General features: G+C 40.9%; 1 protein-coding gene across 1 annotated transcript in view; it reads left to right on the forward strand.

The window, feature by feature from the left end:
• The first annotated feature begins 275 nt into the window (after window positions 1-275).
• LOC120534740 (zinc finger protein 723-like) overlaps window positions 276-17,965 on the forward strand; it is a 44,332-nt gene continuing 26,642 nt past the window's right edge. The window contains exons 1-2 of the mRNA XM_039762323.1: window positions 276-1,218; window positions 16,063-16,526. Of these exons, the coding sequence (XP_039618257.1) occupies window positions 16,106-16,526 (421 nt within the window). The 5' untranslated portion in view covers window positions 276-1,218; window positions 16,063-16,105. The remainder of the gene's footprint in view (window positions 1,219-16,062; window positions 16,527-17,965) is intronic.

Raw genomic sequence — 17,965 nt, forward strand, 5'->3', positions numbered from 1 at the left:
TCATGAACAGCCCCTCAGAGATGACCCCCACAAGCCGATAACGAAACTTTACGTCAGGTTTAAGACGTCGAGGTTGACATCACTTCACATGACTAAATGAAAACAGCTATAACTCAAGAGTGCAGGTGCAGGAGAAGGAGCGTCTGCGCATGACATGCATATTACCGACCGGCATACCGACATCAGGGACGGAGCATGCGTGAAATTAAAACGTGAAGCGGCGCTCAAGTGAGAGAAGAGATCGGAAACAAGAAAAGCGCCTGGCTTTACGACACGTGCCATCAGACAGACAGGCCATACACACAATAAAAAGTCTCTCATTACGAAATTTGCGTAAATGAGTACAGGCCCTCCTCACCCGGTTTGAGATGAAGAGACGCGGTCGTTTCTCTCAGTTTTGGTTTACAACACTTACTGTCTGTGCCGCTGTGGAAATCCGCACAATACAGAGAACAGACATGAGAGCAGACAAGAGCAACGTCAAGTCTGTGCTGCTGTACGGGACAAAATGCTGGCGTATCGTCAAGAATGACATGAAGAAGACTGAGGTATTCAACAATAACTGACTCCACAGAATTGGCCATATTATCAGGCCAGAGAATATCTTAGACGTTGAGTTATATAAGAAGACCGACTCGCATAGTGTGGTGACGGAGATCAGACGCTAACTGGCTTTGTCCTGTCCTCTGGATGGACCAGAAACGCATCCCGAAAGTAGCCCTGAATTGGAAACCACCTGGGAAAAGGACCGAAAACAACCTGGAGGAGGACTGTGGAAACTGACCTGAAAGAATTATACCTTTAGTGTGGCGAAGCACAACACGCTGTCAACGACTGAATAAGATGGAAGCGGACTGGCACGGCCTCGTGTTCCGTGGGAACTTGGAGACATAAGAATAAGGAAGGAGGTACCTCTGTGGAGATGATATAGCGAACTGAACAAGGACCGCCATGAGCAGAACTTCTGAACGCTAGATGGCGGTGTTTAGCTTTACACTTCTGAGCTGCAACATTCCTTGGATATTTTCCATTTTTTTTTAGGGAGGAAACTTTTTCTCTGTACCCGAAACTGTCTTCAGCAAAAGAAAGCGCATCTGCCATTTGCCGCAGTCTATTTGGCTAACGGATTTATGAAGGTTCCTTACTTCTGCTTTTATTATTTCTATTTTGAGATTCACCGGTGTCTCCTGCAGTCTTTTAAACAATCGGCCATTCGAGGTAAAATAATTCATTTTCTTTGTCGACGTCAGTTATTGGCGCGGATCCGTTATGAAAGGTATCAGAGCGATTCCAACTGAAGACCCGTTATTTATTTATTTGTTTATTTATTTTATTTATTTATTTATCTATTTATTTATTTAATTTTCCTCCGATTTCTCGGTCCGTTTATTGTTCTACATTTACATCCCCTTATATGTCGGACATCTTTATTAGATAAGGTTAGATAATAGGCTTAGGTTACGACATTATTGGTTACTATATATATATATATATATAGTCGTTTCCTCAAATCGCTGAACTTGAGGTGACGGCCATTTCCACACGCATGGCGCTTTGATTTCTGCCTTCTGTTTTCCTTCGTCAGTCCGCGGTGTTCATTTCAAAGACGATCGGTGAGTTGGTGACCTGCCGGTCGTTAAAACAGCAGTGAGGAGTCCCTCAGGCTTTACTCGTTTGATCTGTTTTTGTTTTGTTCGCATTTCTCTTTTACTGGAGTCCATGGCCGACTGGTGGAATATTAACTGTGAACTAATACTACGATTTAGTGACAAAAAAACTGCAGGGTTGCCATGGCGTGACTTGCCCTTAGGAGTGTAAACTGAATGTTCATAACTGGCACATGTTGGCCCTCAGTATCTGAATTTTACGGAAGCTTATGAGGGCCACGGTGAAAAAAACATACGCACACAGTGTAGAAAAAAATCCTAACATTTCCACTTTAAACTCGATATTTCTACTTCATTCTCGCCGTTGATGTCGAGATTAAAGTCGACATATTGAGTTTATTCTCGTAGTTTGTCATTAGAGTAGAAGATCTTCAACTAAACTTCATCGTAAAATGTGTATTTAATTTACTAGATTTTCTCAAACCCCGTCATAAATTATGCAGCGCATTAAATGCTTTTTGTTAAGCGTCCCACCCCGCCATGTTATTCGCTGTGTGCTTCTTAAACTGATTTCCTCTGCACTAATACGAGGCGCAAGCAGCGATCACCACATAGAATATAATAATTTTCCTGAAATTCCTGCCCACTGAACATTTAGAATTCTAAGATAAATATTTGATATCATTTTCATCATGAAATGCATTAAAGCAGGTACTAATCATGTGGCGGCACGGGGGCGTAGAGGTTGCACTGCTGCCTGGCAGCAAGGGGGTCCCAGGTGTTCCCTGCCTTGAATATGCATGTTTTCCTGGTGGGTTTACTCAGCGTGTTTCAGTTTCTTTTCAAAGTCACGTAGGCAGTGGGGTTTTGTTCTGCTATATTGACCTTAGGGTATGTGTTGCTCGTATTCACCATGCAATGAGCTGGCGTCCCGTTCAGGAGTTGTTCCTGCCGGGCACATGATGCTTGCTGGGATGGGTGCAACCCTGAATGGATGGCATAATTAAAAATATATAGCGAAGATTTTTTAAAGTTCTGAACACTCCGTGGTCTAAGTTTATAACTAGTTTTAATTTAACAAAGACGTTTATCTTGTGGTGATTGGTTATGTGGAGAAAGAAAAAGGAAGGATAGGAACTGGGGGTTTGGTACATCAGACAGACAGAATAAAGAAAGTCTGGTCAGAAGAACAACCATTGAATTCTGTGTTCATATCTCCGACCACCAGATCACAAACCCAACATTTACACGATATTCCAGTTAAACCAGTGCGATAACCATTCATATATCCAGTTTTTTGGAGCCTCGTCACACCTGCCATAAAGTTCTCTACACTGAATGTACACCTGGAGACTCCTTACTGCATGGGAGCAGCACTACCGCCTCACTACCGTGCACATTTAATACCTGCTTTAATGTATTTCATCATGAAAATGATATCAAGTATTTATCTTAGCATTGTAAATATTCAGAGAGCAGGAATATCATGAAGTGAATGGGTTCTGTGTTGTGATCGCTGCCTCCTCTTAGTGCGGAGGAAGTCAGTTTAAGAAGCACATAGTGATTAACAACTGAGTCGGAGAACACAACACAAAGCATTTAATGTGCTACACTAACTTATGATGGGGTTTGGGAAAATCTAATAAATTAAACATTTATTTTAAGATAAAGTTTAATTTACGACATTCTATTTTAATGACAAAAGACACTATAAGAATAAAGTGGAAATGTTGAGAATAAAGTCAACATGTCGACTTTGTTCTCAACATTTATTTATTTATTTTTTCTTCATTGTGGCCCTAATACGCTTCTGTAGTATTTACACACCGGGCCTAAAACTGTTTAACCCAATGCAGACAACAGACATTTAAATGCATTGCTTGTATAGACACTTAAATCTGTGTCTTTTTTCCCCATTTACCTTGTATCAAATGACAAACTCCCAGTTTTCAGTGCTAAAGCCAAACTAGTAATGTCTGTTAGTGAGTATTAGAGAAGTTAATAGAGATTTGTGGTTTGTGTTACTGCTTTACAGTTCTGTCAGCATGAATTTGAATCTCAGCCTGTGTTTTAAGTCTCTATGCAGTTTCCATGTCTGCTCTTTTATTCTTATTTTCTCCACTTCTCTAAAGATGCTCAGGTTTAGTGGCCTGGCAAATCTAACTTGTCTTGGTGTGGTTGTGGATTTGAATGTGAGTGTACCGTATGGTGGTCTATAGCTGGCTCCTGCCCTGTACAGGTACTCTGGTTTTCTTACCATATCCTGATAACTTCTATTTTTGTTTGTTTTTTACTGTTACATGAACATGAGGTGGAAGTTAAGTTCCATTTGCTGACGACTACATGTGACTTTATCATACAGACCCCAACCAGGCTGTGAGGGTCACCCCTTTGTGCCACTCTTAGTTGAACTGTCAGGACTGGCATCCGTCTTCTGGGCCAGACCCACTTTCATTAAACTGGAATATTCATTAAGGTTAATAATTGGCTGTTCTTAGTCTGGCCCCTCCCCTTTGGGTTATCCAATAGCAAACTGGTCCACAAACAGGAGCACAAACCTCCAGACAGTGGAGCTCAAAGGAAGACTGAGGCACACAAGGCCACCAACGTGCTAAGGTCACAATATGGGAGGTGCTGCGGTTTAATATGAGTTTATTTTGAGTTATTACTAAACTATTTATCTTAATGTGTGCTTGTGTGGAACGTGTAATTCCCATACATGAAGCTGATAAACCTGAAACTTGTTGTTTCAAGATGTTGGAAAAAGGTAATAAAGTTCAGTTCTAGAGATTTGAATGTGAAGCCTGTAAATGTTCATGAAGATGTGTACGGATTAACTGCTGCCCCCCCCCAACCCCCCCGTCGTCAAGCCCCTTTTGTTCAGACTGTTTATTTTGTAAACCCTCTGCTGACGCCAAATGCCTCTGTCATATGTGACTCTCAGTGAGTCTTCAAACTGTGAGCTCAAACTTAATGTTATGGCTGTGGACAGAATCAGTTCATGTTAGAAAATAATTAAATTAGGAGGGTAGGAAATGAGTACAATCATTAAAATTACACAACGCTGCTGGCTGACTGGATATTTTATTAAACACGTTCAGTGAGAGTGTATATTGTATTTCTCTTTTAATTAGGGAGGGAAAATATTCAGAAATATGGAGTTTATTTTATTAGTCGAGTCTTTCAACTGCAGTCAGAATGTCTGGTCAGGCAGGACCCCCACACCCTTAACATTTGTATTTAGCAGCTCAGTTAAACGCAGGCTGCCGTCAGTTCACTAAATCACATATCTAGTTACTCAGGGGGGACATCAGGCTCCATTACAGTGGCAGTAAACCCCCATGGAGTACTAGGTGAGCCGAAGTGGTGAAAAGATGTGCAAGACCTAAATTATTCAAAATGTCCTCTGCATACTTGGACTGTGAAACTTCTTGAATGCTAGCAGTTTAAATTCATGAGGTGGACACCATTGTGTTTCCTTTATTTGCTGTGTTGACTCTGTGGCACTGAGCAGTTCAGTTCTTATTCCTGTTTTGTAATTACTGTAAAGGGCCTTTTGATGGCGTCTGCTGTATGAAATGTTAATTGAGCACTCGGTGAATTATCAGTTTTGTCTTTGGTAGTGCTGGTAATTAATTAAAACAATTAACAACACGGCCACAAAGGGACACCAAATTAATGTAAGTTTAGTAAGGCCTCTCTGTTTCACTTTCCAGCTAGGAAACCTGAAATATGAAGAGATTTGTACAAGTTTTGAATGACGGCCATAAATTGGTGAAATTCTACATTAAACTCCTTCACTGTCTCTGTTGTTGTTTGCCGCAGTAATAGACGATTTATACAAATAAAACAAACACACTTGCTGCAATCAACAAAATAAAATTATTTATTTATAGCATAAGGATAATAGAAGATGGATATATGCAAATATAGATAATGATATTAGATAATAGATAATCACAAACACAAAACATAAAACTACATTAGCTTAGCTGAACTTTTTCTCTCCTGTAGATGAAGGCACATAACTTATGAATTCCTGCAGTTTGTGTCTGCTACAGTGAGACGCTGCTCTGCACTTTCTGTCTGAGTTCAGGCAGAAGATTTTAACAGAAAGAAATGATCCTTCACAAGGTGATTACCTTCAGTTTTAGTGACAGCACTACCATAACACATCAGCTGCTGTGTCCTATCAATTAAATCACACTTTTTTAGATCTCAAAATCAAAGCAGGTGTTCTTATAGTTTGACGTGAGTGAGGCTTTTTGCTTTATTGGTTAGCTTCCTCCAAACATGTGGAAAGATCTTTGTTTTAGGAGCTTCTCTACTTTTGGTCACCTCGTCTGCAGTTTATTTTGGGGTTCAACACTCCATGTCGGTCCTCTTGTTGCTACCAACGTCATGTCTCTTAAAAAATTGTTGATTAGTTATTTGCTGTATCAAGCAAGATGAACATGTGGCCTTTAAGATACCATCTCAGCTTGAGCTCTAGCTATTCTTCAGTAAGGTTTAGGCTCATGTCACCCTCATCCAACTGCAGTGCAGACAAGTCTTCCACCTTTCCAATCGAGCACAGTTGCCCCTCGCAGTAAAGCAAATGCTCCAACGTCTGTTATGGCCAAACCCTATAAGCTATGGACAGCCAAAGTTATGGTCAGGCAGAGAGCTGTAAGCATGATGAGATGATCTGTGTCTTATAAGGGTTTTTAAAGGAAGAGGTCTTTCTGTTGATGTCTTGAGTTTGCATAAGTACATCCTCTTGACAGACCACTGGTGCAAAGTGCTGTCCATCAGTGGTACTCCTCCTTGATTTATGGTCCTTTGTTTGAACTTGAGTGTCCATCTTGTGCCTCTGAGAGATGTCCCTGGATGTTAACATGGTCTGGTATCGATTGTCTTATCAGGTAAGTCATGAAGGCTTCATTCAGGCGAGGGGCCCAGCCATGGAAACTGAGAGTTTTAAGCTGGCAATGCGAGTGTCTGGCAGCAGCATTTTAAAACAGGACTTGTGTTCTAGCCATGTTAAAAATGGTAATGTCAGTCTGTCCTACACTGCTGTTGACAAAGCCATGCAAAATAAAGACGGGTTGCTTGTCACACCGTACAATGGCCTGTGCCACACTATTCATTATCTTTGTCTGTAAATACATTTTCACAACTCTTAACTATTGGTAGCCGACATTCATTATTCAAGTTGAAAACCTGCTCTTCAGTATTTACACCTGATAGCTAGTGATGGCTGATGCTGTTGGTTTTCCAAACAACGCCCCGCTTTCTTTTGACCGTTGCCTCACATTCACACTCACACTGCTTTGGCTGGTGGACTGCAGCACTGCCAGTGTGAATGCAGGATGATGAAAAGCACACAAGGAAGAGTACTTCAAATTTACAGAACATGTTTAATTTAATAATCGTACTCTCACCATCAAATCTCTGTATTATATAAAAAAATCTTGGGATGAGACTTTTTTCCAGCAACGAGACGTGATCTTTTGAAGAGAGACAGATAGACATTTTCACATCCTGCGAGACAGGAAAGTCACGTCATGCTTACAACTTTTGTAAGCAAGTTCCGTGATACACATGCAGAGTAGGTTAAAGATAATGGAAGTAGGAGAGTTCAAAAGTCTCAAAAAAATTAGTGAAAAGATCACATTAGCACAAACAAACAGAAAATATTACTCAGTGAAATAATGGAAAGAAAAAAGAGATTGCATAGTGTTTGAGGACAAAAGGACAGGTGCTGTACAGTCTATTAAACGTTCGAAGTGCCGCTTGAAATGACGATCACGCAGAACGAAAGCAGCAGAAGGCAGCAGTAAGCCACTAGCTGATCAAGCAAAGAGGAGGTAAAAAAAAAATATAACTGTTACTTGTTTCCCAATGTAGGAACATTTAAGAGGAGTTTCAGAGAAGCGGATGCGTCTCCTTGGTGTGCATTCAGCCCCCCTGTTCACAATGGCGCGAAGTGCAGGTGGGGGGGAGAGGGGTTGGCGAGAGAAGAGAGCAGGGGGCAAAACCCCCTAGTGCTTTTTAAAAATAATTTCAAATAAATTGGTATATTATTGAAAATGTGTAATTTCTATACTTTTAATGTGAACATCGATGTTTATATCAAAAGGTCGAGATCAGAAACATCGATGAAAACCTGCCTGTGTGCAGAGCCTTTAAATCGTCTGACAGTCCACAGGGTGAGCAGCACACCAAAGCTGGAGCTCAGCTGTTCATATCACGGCCCCTCGTGTTCTCACTGTTTGATTTGCTTTTTCTCTATTCCTGTGTTAAATGTTGTTTCCTCACACATCTCTAATTTTAATAGGACTGCACTAACCCATACCAGCTTAGTTCAGGCCCGGAGGATTCACAAATCTAAATATGGACTCGTATCACTGGCTCTTTTATTACTAAGAATTGGTTTAAAATGTCATACTAATGCCTGACCCACCACCTGATCAGTGTTACTGTGGGTGGGTTTACAAATCAAACAAAGTACAAGGTGAGTCAAACTTTATATCAAAACTACGCATCACTAATAAAGATAATAAAAATACAATACAATAATACAATAGAAATACCGCAAGGAGAATATGAAAATGTGTTGTGAGGTGAATTACAAATTAAAAAGCACACAGAAGTCCACCAGTAAAACACACTGCAGACCCCCACCACAAACCAAAGCTTATATAACAAATGTGGACATGAAAATATCTATCTATCATCTAAAATGGTGCTAATTGAAACAAAACTCTCAATGCCACCCCAGCTGAATAGCCACACACGTTTAAAAGCCAGTAAATAATTTAAAACATAAGGAAACCATTGGCTGGTAAAAGCCACCTCTGAGAATAAACAGACCACCTGTCGCTGTCTGACAAAAATCTTTTTGGATTGAATAGAGGGCTAAGATTTTCCACTCTGATGTTTGTTAAAAAGATGAAGGCAGCAACTTTAATCCCAATCTGCCAGACTTCTCCACTGATACAAAGTAAAACCAAGACAATAAAATCCATTTAAACACCACAACCAGCTTAAACGTCCACCTGGCCTGCCTGCCGTGGTCACTACACGTGGGGTCTGTGGCCCAGTAAGATGGTCACCTCCTGACAAGCACACTTTAATAAAGATTGTCATCACAAATGGCTCCTCGGCTCCAGATTTCTCCTGTGTGTCCTCCTGTGACCAAACCAACTGATTAACAAGCAGAGCAGCACAACGTCACTCAGTAACGAGCTCAGGTGACACACGCGTCATATCAGACACTCACACTTCTGAAGTTCACCACGTGACAAATTCAATGCACACGTAGCACCAAAGCTTTTTAAATTACAGATCAGTTCAGTGATAGGATGGCATGCATCACTGTCAAGGCCTCCGCTGGTCAACTGTTTCACTGTCACTGTCATATTCATTCATATCTACATGTTCATTCAATGTACTTGTTATCTGATGTCCTATCGTATCTTTGAGTTTACTTGTGTGCTGCACACAAACATACACACCAGTGACGTCCTTTGTTTTCTACAACTCTGTGATGACCAGTATGATTGTGTATGCTGTGGTGTGGTGGGCTAGTAGCGTCACTACAAGAGAGGCCCACCTGATCCACCAGCTGATTAAGATGGCAGGCTCAGCTATGTGTTCCGCCCCCCCCCCCGAACCGCTGGAGTTTGTAGCAAAGGAGAGAATTAAAACCAAACTGAGTGTCATTATAAGCAAATCTGCACATCCTCTCCTGATGTCAGGACTAAAGCTGAAGACTTTCAGCCAATGAATTATTCAGCAGACGTGTGTTAAAGAAACACCACTGGGGCTCCTTACACCAAAGACAATAGGCCTTTATAAAGCCACGCTGTGACTGCTCTTTAATCTTTTACTCAGAAGGCTTTTCTCCATTTTTGTAAGTTTTGCCTTTGCTTTAGGGAGGTAGTTGTAATATTCTTGAGCCTCCTTTATAAAGTTGAATTTCCTCTTTGCACTAATAAAGATCCATCCATCTGTTCATCCATCCATAGGAGTCTGAGTGTTAATGACTTCTGTTTTAAATGCTGTGCTTTATGCAGAAACCCTTGGTGGACGTGACTTATGGAGTTGGATATGCGGTGAACACATTCTTTTTCTTGTTCTTGAAAACAGCAGGATATCGACTTCCTCTTGTGACGATGTGGGTTCTGGCTCCACTCTCCCATGGCTGTTTGGGAACCCTTGAACCCAACACCGTCGATAATGAAACCGAGTGAGCTAGTCAGTGTAGGCAATAATTGAGCATCTTAGCAAGGGGATGGTTAAAAGTGAAAACAGTGTTTTTATTAAAAACAGTCAACAAAATAAACAGTGTTCATAAATAGTGCAGTCCATTCAAAAGTTCTTCATTAAATAAATAATCCATAAAATGAAAACGTGGAGGTTAAAACCATTGGAAAAAAAACAATCCTTTAAAACCAGAGGTTAAAATCTTCTCATGGAAGCAGTCTTAAAAACAACAACAAATCCGGTGCATCATTTATTAGCGTTTCTGTTAGCGTCTCACCTGCTTATCCCGTTTGGGCTTAGCAGCAGGCAAGACGCTCTCTGCAGCTGCCCTCCTACAACACACGCGAGACTGGAGACCTCCCGATCCCTGGCTTCGGTCTGGCACTCATCCCAGTCCCCGAGACTTGATGTCCACCAATGACCAGGACGCACACAGTGGGGACTCCACCACCAAGCCTCCCGACTTCCGCTGCCTTTCCGCGGCTTCTCTGCGGCCAGTCGCCTTCCCTGGTCACTCCCGCTACTTGGTCGCTCAGCGGGAGCAACATCTACTCAAACGTCTGGGTGTTGGCCTAACACCCAGCTTCCTTACAGCTGCCCTCGATCGCGCGCTCAACACACACACGCACGCACGCACGCACGCACGCACGCACCGCCTGCTTCCTCGCTCCCTGTAACCTCCGTCCTCTTTTCCTTTTTCTTTTTTTTTCTCCGATCAATTCCCTTTCTTTTTCCCTTTTCTTTTTTTCTCTCCGATCGTTTCCTTTCCACCCCTCAACCGACTTGCGCTTCTTTTTTATAACGTGAGGGGCCATCACAGCTGTAGCATTAGCCACGGGAGCAATCACGAATGTGGGCAGTTCCTCACCTGTGCACACGGTGAGAAACGCCCACATCGACGACTGCCCCGCGGCTTGCTACAACATCGCCCTTTCCTCACGAAGCCGCCTCGGGTGCGGTGATTATTTATTTAAAATGGCCTTTGCTCAGTGAGCTGTGGACCCATAACACCACACCTCTATCAGAAAATTCTTTTGTCAGATGTTTTCTGGCCCCTGAGTGGAGTTTGCGTGTGCTTTCTGTGTCCGTGCGTTTCCTCCTCTTCAGCGACAGGCAGATAAGCTGGACTGGCAATGCTAAATTGGTCCTGCGGTATACGTGTACATGTGTGCCAACCCTGTGACTGACCAGCGCCCTCTCCAGGTGTTGTTCCTGCCTTGCACCCGATGATTGCTGGGATAGGCGCCAGCTGCTCTACAATCCTGCCCTGGATACGCAATTGGAGGAAATGGATGGATGGATGTTTCATGGAGCAGCTTATATTGAGATAACCAAGGAAAGCTGTTGTTTGTTCCCACAAAGTTGCCATTTAAATTAAATTCATGTGTTTTGAGTTAAACTAATACAGTAAGCACATTTCATGGCCTTCTTTACCATCTTATACTTTTATATATAATATTAGTGTCCATCCCTGTAATGGAGGTGCAATAAAGGATGTTATGATGGCTCAAGTTGGGTCAATTAGCTGTTCACTAGAAGGAAAATTCACAGTTCATCAGAATCAAACGCTTTAAAATGAGAACAAGAGGTTCTGTAAAATCTGTTACTGCAATGAAACATTCTGATTGGCTCAACAGGTGAAAGGGTGACTGCAGCAATTTTCTGATTGGTTTTAGTCAGTTAGCAGGCAGTGGTCTTTGTCTGTCCTACCATCAAACATCAAAGGTAACCACCATCAGTGACACTCCAGTCTAAAGCCAGTGTCATATTACATGACTTTTTGTCCTTTGGCACATCAGATTTGTCACCTGCAGTTACTGATCTCATCACCTGACCATATTAGTTTAAACAAATGAAAATCACTGCCTTTGTCACATTTAGCGATCACATGACGACCACTCAGCAGAGTTGTGCTCACCTCTATTTCTAATAGCAGGCTGCCTGATGAAGATCACGGTGTACAAAGGGTTAACAGCTGTGGCTGTCCAGCAGTCTCGGCCATTTGTTTTATTTTATTATTTCCCTTTTGTTATGACACCTGAAACACAAGACATCAGAAATAGGAGCATCTGTTTTTTTTTTTTGTTAGGTTCAAAACCTGCAGTTTCTTATTCCTCTTCACTTGACTCTACGTCTTCTACGTCAGGAGGACATTCACTGGTTGTCAGCTCTCCTGCACACACAGTCTGTCTCTAAGAATAAAAACAAACCTGTTTAAATTTATCTTAGTGAGTCACAGGCTCATTAAAGTCAGACATTGGGTGTGTGACATTAAGTGATCAGCTTCACAGGGTCACACCACCAGCTGCCTCTATCTTGCTAAGGCCCTGTCTACTCGGGCGTTCAAATCTTAGTTTAATAAATGTGCTCAGAGCGACCGAGGCATTGAAGTTGTGTTTTGTAGTGGCACTTACAGTGGTGTGAAAAACTATTTGCCCCCTTCCTGATTTCTTATTCTTTTGCAGGTTTGTCACACAAAATGTTTCTGATCATCAAACACATGTAACCATTAGTCAAATATAACACAAGTAAACACAAAATGCAGTTTTTAAATGATGGTTTTATTATTTAGGAGAAAAAATCCAAACCTACATGGCCCTGTGTGAAAAAGTAATTGCCCCCTCGTTAAAAAATCACCTAACTGTGGTGTATCACACCTGAGTTCAATTTCCGTAGCCACCCCCAGGCCTGATTACTGCCACATCTGTTTCAATCAAGAAATCACTTAAATAGGAGCTGCCTGACACAGAGAAGTAGACCAAAAGCACCTCAAAAGCTAGACATCATGCCAAGATCCAAAGAAATTCAGGAACAAATGAGAACAGAAGTAATTGAGATCTATCAGTCTGGTAAAGGTTATAAAGCCATTTCTAAAGCTTTGGGACTCCAGCGAACCACAGTGAGAGCCATTATCCACAAATGGCAAAAACATGGAACAGTGGTGAACCTTCCCAGGAGTGGCCGGCCGACCAAAATTACCCCAAGAGCGCAGAGACGACTCGTCTAAAATGTCACAAAAGACCCCAGGACAACATCTAAAGAACTGCAGGCCTCACTTGCCTCAATTAAGGTCAGTGTTCACGACTCCACCATAAGAAAGAGACTGGGCAAAACGGCCTGCATGGCAGATTTCCAAGACGCAAACCACTGTTAAGCAAAAAGAACATTAGGGCTCGTCTCAATTTTACTAAGAAACAGCTCAATGATTGCCAAGACTTTTGGGAAAATACCTTGTGGACTGATGAGACAAAAGTTGAACTTTTGGAAGGCAAATGTCCCGTTACATCTGGCGTAAAAGGAACACAGCATTTCAGAAAAAGAACATCATACCAACAGTAAAATATGGTGGTGGTAGTGTGATGGTCTGGGGTTGTTTTGCTGCTTCTGGACCTGGAAGGCTTGCTGTGATAGATGGAACCATGAATTCTACTGTCTACCAAAAAATCCTGAAGGAGAATGTACGGCCATCTGTTCGTCAACTCAAGCTGAAGCGATCTTGGGTGCTGCAACAGGACAATGACCCAAAACACACCAGCAAATCCACCTCTGAATGGCTGAAGAGAAACAAAATGAAGACTTTGGAGTGGCCTAGTCAAAGTCCTGACCTGAATCCAATTGAGATGCTATGGCATGACCTTAAAAAGGCGGTTCATGCTAGAAAACCCTCAAATAAAGCTGAATTACAACAATTCTGCAAAGATGAGAGGGCCAAAATTCCTCCAGAGCGCTGTAAAAGACTCATTGCAAGTTATCACAAACGCTTGATTGCAGTTATTGCTGCTAAGGGTGGCCCAACCAGTTATTAGGTTCAGGGGCAATTACTTTTCACACAGGGCCATGTAGGTTTGGATTTTTTCTCCCTAAATAATAAAAACCATCATTTAAAAACTGCATTTTGTGTTTACTTGTGTTATATTTGACTAATGGTTAAATGTGTTTGATGATCAGAATCATTTTGTGTGACAAACATGCAAAAGAATAAGAAATCAGGAAGGGGGCAAATAGTTTTTCACACCACTGTAATTGACTTCAATATGATGTTACTTTTGCGTTTGTTTGCCTCTGGTGAATACCAACCTGTAGGCCAGATTGTAGTTTTGTGTGTTTACCTGCAGTTCTCAGGCAGTCCAGAGTGTTTTTAGCCTGTGGGGTTTGAGGCTCATCCTTCATTGGAGATGTGACATATGGATCAGTTGGCTTTATTAGACCTGAACATTTACCTTCTTGTGTTAAAAATCCTCCTGATATGGCGACGTAGCCTGAGAAAACACCGGCACTGGTATTGGGTTCACCTTCTAACTGCACAGCATGTGAAGAAAGAAAGCTTCTTTGTAATCTCTGAAGAAGTGCTTCGACTTCCACATAAGTTCTTCAGATACTGTGGGATGTCAGTTTTGAGTTTTGATTGCCTGCTGACGCTGGTACAGCACCATTTGACATGCCAGTCAACCAATATGTGAGTCAGTGTTAGTCCTGAAGAGTGGCTACTTGTGAACTTGAAGTGAGCAAATATACCAACAGTACTCGCGTACACACTCGCCAACTGGCATTAATAATCCAGAGTAGCTAAAGATAATTCATTAACACAGATCTGCAAACTGTTTAGAATTCTCATATATTATCATTATTATCATTATTATTTTATAGATAATGTGCGTAAATGTGTGTGTGTGTCATTTTGTTATGTTACAGCCTTATTCCAAAATGGATTAAATTCATTTTTTTCCTCAGAATTCTGCTCAATACTTTGTTGGTGCACCTTTAGCAGCAATTATAGCCTCAAGTCTTTTTGAATATGATGCCACAAGCTTGGCACACCTATTCTTGGCCAGTTTCGTCCATTCCTCTTTGCAGCACCTCTCAAGCTCAATCAGGATCGCTCAATTTCGATGGCCGGCCAGCTCTAAGAAGAGCCCTGGTGGTTTCGAACTTTTTCCACTTACAGATGATCGAGGCCACTGTGCTTATTAGGACCTTCAAAGCAGCAAAAATTTTTCTGTAACCGTCCCCAGATTTGTGCCTCGAGACAATCCTGTCTCGGAGGTCTACAGACAATTCCTTTGACTTCATGCTTGGTTTGTGCTCTGACATGAACTGTCAACTGTGGGACCTTATATAGACAGGTGTGCGCCTTTCCAAATCATGTCCAATCAACTGAATTTACCACAGGTGGACTCCACTTAAGCTGCAGAAACATCTCAAGGATGATCAGGGGAAACAGGATGCACCTGAGCTCAATTTGGAGCTTCATGGCTAAGGCTGTGAATACTTATGTACATGTGATTTCTCAATGTTTTTATTTTTAACAAATTTGCAAAAACCTCAAGTAAACTTTTTTCACGTTGTCATTATGGTGTGTTGTGTATGGAATTATGAGTAAAAAATGAATTTAATCCATTTTGGAATAAGGCTGTAACATAACAAAATGTGGAAAAAGTGATGTGCTGTGAATACTTTCTGGATGCACTGTATCTGGTTGTCCAGAATGTTAAATGAACGACATGTAAACACAATGCAGATATTTTCTTCATGCTCTTTGGGATTCTAGTAGAATTGATGGCAAAAAAAAATGCATCAGTTGTTTTTTTGATACCATCTGAACGCACATCTGACCAAATGCAAGTGGTGAAAGCCGTGTAGATGGTCTGATTTGCTGCAATGAGCAGAAAAACGTTTGGGTTTTCAATCTGCGCTCACCAGACGCTACAAACAGTAGAAAAATGTTCAGTTCAGACATCTGTGTGGACAGAGTCTAAGATTATATTAAAGAAGGCTATGACTTATGAATTGCTAGATAAGTCATCCAATGTGACATCACCCTAAGATTGCAAACCCCAAACCCATTATCTAAGGTGCTCTTCCTTCATTTCTTAACATAATCCTGAGGCCTAACTTGTATAAACCTTCCTTAACATTAACTGATAACAGAATTCTGGGACACCAATAGCACTGAATGTTCAATCAAAGTAGTGAATACTGTTGACATACAACTGTACAAGATGGCCTACTTCTTCTTCTAGCCTGTTGGACCATCCTTTCATTCCCAAACTAATTTTTACACCTCATTTGATATGACAAGTGATGAGTTACTGTCAACTTGCTGTGAACTGCCTGACTTGACATTAGCTTTAACTGACAGGATGTTATAAACATCAAATGTCTTTAGATCAGTTTTAATTGAATTGATTCCTGTTTTTATCCACAGACAGAAGGTAAACTCTACCATTTACTGTAACATTTAAGTGGACATGAAAGAGGAGACGTGTGAGGTTGACCTGAATATCATGGAGAAGAGGACCATAAATGTTAAGGAGGAGGACTGTGAGTGGGAGAGTGTCCATCTGAAACAGGAGAGTCTGGACATCAAGGAAGAGGACCGTGAACTGGGGTCATTGTGTTTTAAAGAGGAAGATGAAGAGGAGTGTATCAGCACTAAGATAACCAACTGTAGGAGTATGGAGAGTATCAAGGAAGATGACCTTCATTATGAACATCAAGATGGAGCAGTGACTGGGTTAGTCTCTTCTCATAGCAGACACTCTTCATCTCCGGAGTCTTCTATCAATGTAAAATATGAATCATTACAGTTTGACATAAAGATTACTGGAGAAAATTCATCTCCTAGAACTGAGGAAGGTCAGCCACCACTTAAGACGTCATCTAAAACAAGTAAGTGAAAAATAAAAATGAGAGTACATCTTAGGGTCAGGGTTATGGGCCTGAAAGTGCTGTCTTGCGCTTTTTTTAATTGAAACTTAGATGAGATTTCAAACAAAATTAAACAAACTGTAACAGCCATTTTCCTAGTTCTATAAAATTCATGAATATTTTACTATGATAATGCATAATATGGGCGGTTCCTATAACCCCCGCAAATAGAATTGAGTTGGTATTTTCCTGTCATTTTCTAACAGCTTTGAGTGAACAATGTTCTCCAGTTAGTGTCTAGCCTTGCCTTGTATAAGGTACAGAGGCATACGGTTTTTAACCGTGTTCTTGTTTGTGCTCGTGTTCGTGCTTGCGTATGTGACTATGAGCCAACGGCCTACGGGCCTTTTGAGTGTGAAATAACTCATAAAATAAAAGATTTAAGTGTTGAACCATATGTTTAAGGCATATAGAAGAAGAAATTAAGAACCTTTAAGTATAGAAAGAAATAAAGAACGCTTAAGTATAGAAATAACCAAAGTTTCTCAAGAAAAGTTTTTTTAAAGTTTATAGAAGATACTTTTTTTTTCTTTTGCCTTTATTCAATGTGTGTAACTATTTTTCTTTTTTTTTTCTTGTGTGGATTATTTGCTTTTAACTTTCACTAAATATTTTAAAACGAACTTTTGGACTGTGAAATTTCTTTGACACACATCTCTTTTTTTTTTTCATTCATTTTATTGCAATCCATACAAAGAAATCAAGTTTTTACAAAAAGAAAAATTGAGTTAAGAACAGATTGATCCCTACCCCTGAGAGAGAGAGCAAGCCAAACAGTGTTAAATTTTAAGGCTTGTAAACATACCTAAATTAATAAATTCTCTGTGCTTTATGAACTTATTTTTAAAAATTACTGATTAGATCCTGCCATGTTTTGAAGAAAGTCTGTACGGATCCTCTATTTGATTTTTTCAATTTCAAATAGTATAACACATCAGTTTCCCACTGACTTAAAGAGGAGAGTTTGGGTTCTTCCAGTTTATCAGAATAAGTCTGCGTGCCAAAGTGTAGTGAATGCAATCACAATTTGTTAGTCTTTCTCCACTTTAAGCCCCTCTGGAAGAACCCCAAACACAACTGTTAATGGGTTAGGAGGGATTGTGAGTCCAAGGCTGTCTGAAAGGAAATTCAAAATTTTTGTCCAGAATGATGTTAATTTGGTGCAGGCCCAGAACATATGACCTAGTGAGGCAGGGACTTGGTTGCAACGTTCGCAGGTTGGATCATGCCCTGGAAACATTTTGAGAGTTTTAGTGAGACAGATGTGCTCGATATATAATTTTGAGTTGTATAATTGTATGCTTTGCACATATGGAGCTTGAGTGAATTCTCTGCATTGCTACTTTCCACTCCTTTTCTGATATATTAATTGAGAGATCTTTTCCCAGTGTCCTCTTGGA

This window comes from Polypterus senegalus, chromosome 8, assembly GCF_016835505.1.
Source record: "Polypterus senegalus isolate Bchr_013 chromosome 8, ASM1683550v1, whole genome shotgun sequence".
NCBI lineage: Eukaryota > Metazoa > Chordata > Cladistia > Polypteriformes > Polypteridae > Polypterus > Polypterus senegalus.